This window comes from Puntigrus tetrazona, unplaced genomic scaffold (genome assembly GCF_018831695.1).
Source record: "Puntigrus tetrazona isolate hp1 unplaced genomic scaffold, ASM1883169v1 S000000105, whole genome shotgun sequence".
Classification (NCBI taxonomy): domain Eukaryota; kingdom Metazoa; phylum Chordata; class Actinopteri; order Cypriniformes; family Cyprinidae; genus Puntigrus; species Puntigrus tetrazona.
Window position 1 is genome coordinate 8,532 of NW_025047782.1, and position 7,464 is coordinate 15,995.

Below are 7,464 nucleotides of genomic sequence, written 5' to 3' on the forward strand. Positions count from 1 at the left end.
ATTAATGCTAATGTTTTTATATACATTATATAAGTCATGTTTATAGACAGGGACGGGTTTTGTATGCTAGCCCCCGCTCAGGTTATCACTGCAGGTGTGTGCTGTACCTGTTGTGAGTCATGTGACTCTTGGACGAGGTGTCCGGCGGCGAGGGCGGCCATCAGAGAGCTCTCCGCCAGAACCGTACCACAGATCACCCTCGCCAGCGTCGAGAGTTCTCCCGGGACACTGATCGCTGGAGCCGTGAACCCCAGCATCTGACCGACACAGAGCAGCGCGGTTAGATCATCACTGCCCGCAGGGGTGTGTGTGTGTGTGTGTGTGTGTGTGCGTGTGTGTTACCTGTAAACAGGCGTGTTGTGCGGGCAGCCCTGTTCCTCCTCCCACAGTCCCCAGCTCTACTTGCGAGGGCATGGTGCAGGACACGTACAGATCCTCTCCATCCGCCCCACACACTCCATCAGAGTGATGCAGTTACTGCTGCCCACCGTCTGCGCAGGGTCCTACACACACGCACACACATGCACACGCACACACACACACGCACACACACACACACGCGCACACATGCACGCACACACACACACACACACACAGAGGTCAGAAACAACAAAATATCATGTGTCAATGCAGTAATTTTGCTACTAATATATATATATATATATATATATATATATATAAATATGTTTTCCTATGACGGCATTTATATATATATATATATATATATATATATATATATATAAACTGGATCAGTAGCATGCATTGCTAAGAACTTGATTTGGACAACTTTTCAGGCTGTTTTCACAATATTTTTATTTTAATAATATTTATTAAAATCGATCTAACAATCGAAAGTTATTCTTTCAGTATAAATCTCAGCTTCAAAAAACTGACCCTTACGATGGGTTTTGTGGTCCAGGGTCGCATCATATCATTTATAATTTAAATACATATGCACATACAAAATTGTAAGTTTACCCGGTTTCACAGACACAGAGGCAGAATGAATGTAAATCTGAAGCGTTTCAAACACGTCAGCGCCTTTGTTTCATCTTGACATGCACACTAAGAACGACTGAAATGTCCTGACTGAAGCGCGGGTGTTTTAGTGAAGCGGCCGTACCTGTCCGCAGGCGATGTAAAGCGCCCGTCCACGATGTTAGCCGCGTGGCGAAGCGTTAGGCCCCCGATGCTTCCGGCCATGGCTGAACCCACCAGATTCTTACTGATGTTGAGCTCCACCAGAGCTGCGCGCTGCTCTTCAACACCTGAAACACAGGGCGATTTCCGTTTTGCGTTTGAAAAGCATCCTGGGATTTGTGGCTGTCTGTCGCCCCCTACAGGAGCCCGTGTTAACCCGCTCTGACCTCTCTGACCACTCGGGCTGGTATGACTGCTTCACACACGGTGGACTTCCCTCTGCCGTGGATCCAGTTCACAGCGGCCGGTTTCTTATCGGTGCAGTAGTTCCCGCTGACGGCAGCAGACGCGCGTGTCAGGATAACGCTCCTGAAGTCTGCTCAGAGCCTGTGTTCGGTTCCCCTACGGACACAAACACACAACGCGACTGTTCTTAATGTTATCTGTCATAAGCGAACAATAAAATAAATGAAGTGATTATTATATAGAATATTTGTAGAATTTCACTATTTTTAATTATTTCTAGAGCTGTCAAACAATAAAGGTTTCTGTTTATATACTATAAGTATGTGTGCGGTCTGTATTTATGCATATAGAAATACACACACATACAGTATATTTTAAAATGTATACATGTATATACATTTATATTATTATATTTATTTTATATATGACTATACTTAATATATAAACAATATATATATACATGCATGTGTTTATATATATATATATATATATATATATATAATTTAGATAATATTATATTTGATATACATTTATATTTATATATATATATATATATATATATATATATATATATATATATATATATATTTTTTTTTTTTTTTTATTATTATTATTAGCATTAATTTGATATGAGACAGCAAATTAAAATTGTAAATAGCCAATATCATATATTAAGAAAAATTCATAAGCTGTCATTCAGTTGTATTTATAGAAATATGTTTTCCTATGATGGTGTCAGTGCCCTCTTATAGGTAAAGTTATGTATTCTAGTATAATAGTTGCTTTAAAATAGAGCAAGGGCATCTATTAAAGTCAGTACTGGAGTAAAGGTCAGCTGCTCTGTGACCCATAAATCTGCTGTAATACTGAGAGACGCTGGAGCTCTGCTTCATCACACACACCTTTGACAGCATGTTCATGCCCATGGCGTCTCCGGTCTGAGACTGGAGCGGATGTACAGGTTCCTCCCGGCCAGACTGACCTGCAGGCGGTCCAGACGAGCAAACCTGAGACACACGCAGAGAGCTACTTCCAGTTACCACTGAAACCATGCCAGCAGCTGCGCTATAGAGAGGTCATTCTGTGTGAGCTTTGCCTCTGACCTGCTGGTGTGATCGAAGGCCTGTTTGATGGCACCGAAGCCCTCCGGACTCTCCAGCCAGCCCTTGACCTCCGCCGCTTTCGACACGCACGACGGCATCTGAACCACCGGCCCTCGAGTCATCCCGTCCGCCAGGACACGGCTGCTCACGCCCCCCGACAACTAGAGAAGAACAAACACCATCTATGACCGGGAGTAGGACAATACAGCAAATATGGACGCGGAAACAAAAGAAAAAACATTAAAATAATAATAATCAGATACACAATGAAAAAAAACTGTAACAAATGAATAAACGTCAGAAACGAATAATAAACGAATGAATAAACCACAGAAATCAAAGAACGGAAGAATGAAGGAATCAACAAAAGCAGGTAAACATTTAGACCGAATGACTTGAAAGCAAACTAATGCAAAGTAAAAAAGTAGACAAAATTAATTAACAATTTTTATTATCAATACAAAATAAAAAATATTTAAAGAAATAAATTAACACAAAGTTTAAAAAAAGAATGAGTACAAACTAAATTAATTATATATATATATTTTTTTTTTTTTTATTATATGTATATATATAAATTATACAGATATATAAATTATATATATATATATATATATATATATATATATATATATATATATATATATATAAAACAAATGAAAAAAAAATAGTGAACGATAATCAAAAATATCACAAGCAAAGGAATTAACGAAAAAAATTAATGACGACGACAAACAAACAAATGAAAATACACCAATGCCAAAATGAAGAATACCTGAACAAGCAAACTAACTCATAAATTCACAAAAAAGTAAAAGAATGAAAGAAAAAGAAATAAAGCAGAAAAAATGAAGAAAAGAACATACAAACAAAATGAAGGAGCAAAAGAAAGAAAATAGTCATAGAATAGTAGTACAATGTTTATTTACTTTTTTAATGTTAAATAAACACATGACTCACTGTGATGGCTCTGCATCCTCGGTTAGTGCTGGCCACTAAACAGCCTTCTGTCGTTGCCATGGGGACGTGGAACTCTTTCCCGTCCAATAGGAGTGGTCCGGCCACGCCCACCGGCACAGGTACATAGCCAATCACATTCTCGCAGTTAGTGCCAATCACCTGAGGAAATAAGGAAACGTGATTAAACCATCCAACCGGCCGTGACATCATGACACACGTGACCCTGGATCGGAGCAGCACCTTCGAGTAGTCGTAGTGTCTGTAGGGCAGGTTCTCCAGCGCACACCTGTCCGGGAGTTTAGAGGACAGCATTTCTCTGCGCACCGCCACGCCTCTCTCTGGACTCTCCATCACCGCTTCCAGACGGTATCCCAGAATGCCCCTGCACTCCACTAGTGCCATCACCTCGGCGTTAGAGAGACAACGAGCTCCTCTCTGAAAGAAGAGAGAGAAATAATTACTGATCGATACCTGGAGGGTCTTTAGAATCACAAGACGAAAAAGAAACAAAAAAATTAATAAATCATCTCAAGAAAGAAAACGGAAGAACAAATAAATAAAAAAAAACCCCACCTGAACCAACAACGCAGAACAGATAAAATAAAAAAAACAATTCAAAAAACCCTGAATAAATCACTTAAATAGAAAAAAAATTAAAAAACAATAAATAAAAAAAAAGAAAAAAAAAAAAAACAACAACAAATAAAATTAATGGAGGAACAAAAAAAATTATGAATAAACACCAGAAACCGATAAAAAAAGAAGAAAAGAACAGGAAAAGAAGGAACAGAACCAGGGACAAAAAAAAAAAAAAAAAAATCAAAACAATGAATAAACAAACAACAAATAAAATGAAATCAGAGAATGAGTGTTTTACAAAAAAGAACAAAAAAAAAAGTCCTAAAATCATTAAATAAAAAAAAAAAAAAAAAAAAAAAATTCAAATCAAATCAATCAAATAAACCATAAATACATAAACAAAACAATAAATAAAATCATTAGATAAACAAATGGAGAACAGAAAGAGTTGCATAAGATCAGTTAACATGTCACTGAATTACTTTAGGGTCTTTAAGAATCCTCAGACACTCGTCCACAGGGGCGCGCTGCTGAGACTGAAGCTCGTCACTTTTCTCCTCCTCACCATCTCCGTCTGACGGATCAGGCGGCTCTCGTTCACTTTTATTCGCAGGGACCCCATCAGGGCTTTGGGCGGGCCCAATCCTCTGACAGTGCTCCTCCTCCTCTCCTATTGGTCGGGGAGCAGCTGGGCGTGGCCACGTGGGATTTAATCGACAGGGAGGATTCCGTTTCGGCCTGCTCAAAAAACACATACTTTGCCGCCAACAACAGAGCGAGAGAGAGCGTGATGACCTGCTCCAGATCCACACTGAGAGACAGAGGGAGATTATTACTAACGACTCGATAAACAAGACAGCTTTCCATCCTCCGCAGCTCGTACCTGGACATGGTTCTGTCGGACTCCGTGTTCTGCGCGGGCAGAACCACGTCTGAGCTGCTCGTGTTGTGCGGCGGGGATTCGGTCGCGAGTCGACTCCGAGCGTGAACCAGCGCCAGACCCAAAGACTGAAACAAAACCAACGCCAGAAGCGCCAAAAAGACCGCCGTATTGCCAATTGTTCAGCCATTTAAATATGAATAAAAATGTATATGAAGTAATTAAAGCTGTATTTTCAGCATCACTCCAGTCTTCAGTGTCACATGATCCTCCAGAAATCATTCTAGTATGCCGAGAAGCTTTCTGATCGTTATCGATGTTGAAGAAAGTTGTGCTGCTGAGCATTTTGTGCAAACTGCTTTTTACTTAATGACCAGAAGTTCAAAAGAGCATTTTATTTGAAACGTTATTATCAATGTCTTTATAAACCGTCACTTTCGAATCACTCAAAGCGCAGCAGAATCGTTGACTCCAGACGCCTCCCAAACTCACCATGATCATTTTGACCTTCTGAGTGACGGGGTTTGGCTTGTTTCCCTCTTCCTCCTCCAGAACCCGAGCGAAATGGCTGAGCTGCCAGACGGGCCGGCCCTCGCGGCTCTCACGGGACAGCTGGACGGGTGACAGGGGTCAGAGTTTGCTCACATCTGGGTTTATACGTTATACGGGGACATCTAACACTGACCTCTAACACCAGCGACACACAGGCAGGGAAGAAGGTCATGAACACGAAGTAATTGGCCAGAACCGACATGCAGCCGAAACAGCACATGATCTCCAGCTGACGCACGCCTGCAATCAGGAAGTAGTTACTGTGCAAGCCGTTAAGGTCTTTTTAAGTCATTATTAATTACCGAATAAGCATTTTAGAAGATATCTGCCTAAAAACTGACTGATTGTTATTTACGACACTACCGCAAGAACACGATTTCCTGCGACTTCTCCACACCACGCGAACCGAGCGCTAAACCATCCAGGTTTGCATGCCTCACGGTAACTCACCGGACATTGTTCCCACACCGATGACCAGACACTCCACCAGCGCGTCCAGGGTGAACGTAGGACCCAGGATGGCCATGCCTTTAGCAATATTCTCTCTGACCTCCTCCTGTGAAATTAATTCATTTATATGAATTAGTTTTTATTTGTATATAGTTTTTTCCATTTCAATTTTGCAATAATTTTGCGCTTTTGCCATTAGCGCTATTTTTTTTTGTGTGTGCATAGTCAAACTACATTAAAAAATAAGATTTTTATATCTAAAATAAATAATTGAACAAAATGCATGGTTTAGGCTTTAGTATATTATAACACATTTTGCTATAATGTTCGCAAAGGCATGCATGTTAAAGCTACAAAATTGACCTACGACCTAAATTGTCTCGATAAAATACAATTTAAAAACACAAATCGCGTTTTTGCACCTGCGAGTTTGAGCTGAGAGCGAACTTGGCCAGCGCGCAGGCTTTGGACAGGTCGATCAGCAACAGGAAGAACGGCAGAGCCTCGCTGCAGGGACACGACGAGAGCGTTTAGAGACAAGCTTCGAGACACGGCGGGTTCGAGAAACACGCGAGATTCATACTTCAGTCCTGTGAGCTCTTTGCCCAGAAACTGAACGACCACGGTGCTGAACACAAAGCTGGAGAAGACGGTGAAGAGGCCAGCGATACCTGGACACAAAATACGCACATCGTAACACAGTACTTTTTATAACATGAATGGTTAAGCTGAGAGGGGAAATTGTGTGTTTATATTCAAAAACGCATGTGACCAATTAATGCCTTAATAATATTCCAACCATCTGGCATAAAGAAACACCTTTCACTGTTTAACGAAGTTAAAAAACTCACCCAGTATGTATTTGGAGCCGAGCTGACGGAGGTTTTTGAACTGGAAGTAGATGTAAACGATGGCGACGCATCTCGTAATGGTTAAAATGTTCACGTCGCCGCTTAGAACTTTCTATAAATGTGCAACAAAACGAATCTGCACGTTAATATCATATAAAATGCTATAATATATAAACGTACGTTATGTTTTAGTAACGATCGTAATTGCCGACCACACATAGACTTCGGTAGATAATAAAAGAGGTTAAGTCTTGTGTGTAAATATATAGAGAGACAAAGCATTTTATAATCTGAGATGCGATCTTTGAACCTCCTGTGCTTTGGGACACTGATGGTTCCAGCCACAGATCTGGTCGCTGGCAGCGATGGCGTTCATGGACATCAGACACATGGTGACCGCAACCGTCCCCAGGATCACCTCCCAGGGATGAGAGGCGACGAACAGGCCGTGGAGCCTGAAGAGACGCGACGGCATCATCCCGGCTTCAGCGGTTCACCTGCCAACGAAACACAAACCCATCAAAACTCATCCACACCTTTCTATAAGAGTTTTAGATTAAAGTTCAATTAAATGTAGCAACTATACAGACACTCCTGATGTGGAAAACATTAAAATACCCAAAAGCGTGTGATCATTTAATCAAAATAGTAACACACATTAGACACATATTCAACCAAGCAATATTATTCAATAAATAAACTA

General features: G+C 40.8%; 1 protein-coding gene and 1 pseudogene across 1 annotated transcript; both read right to left on the bottom strand.

Moving 5' to 3' along the window:
- Positions 1–255: 255 nt before the first annotated feature.
- Positions 256–2,300, bottom strand: LOC122332517 (annotated as a pseudogene).
- LOC122332519 (3-hydroxy-3-methylglutaryl-coenzyme A reductase-like) lies at positions 2,294–7,256 on the bottom strand. The gene is given in 14 exon segments (XM_043229832.1): positions 2,294–2,393; positions 2,490–2,650; positions 3,450–3,608; positions 3,690–3,884; positions 4,511–4,688; positions 4,690–4,839; positions 4,912–5,036; positions 5,401–5,520; positions 5,594–5,700; positions 5,911–6,016; positions 6,333–6,417; positions 6,494–6,581; positions 6,762–6,873; positions 7,072–7,256. Coding segments are annotated over 14 exon segments (1,845 nt in total). The 5' UTR covers positions 7,240–7,256; the 3' UTR covers positions 2,294–2,302.
- Positions 7,257–7,464: the final 208 nt, after the last annotated feature.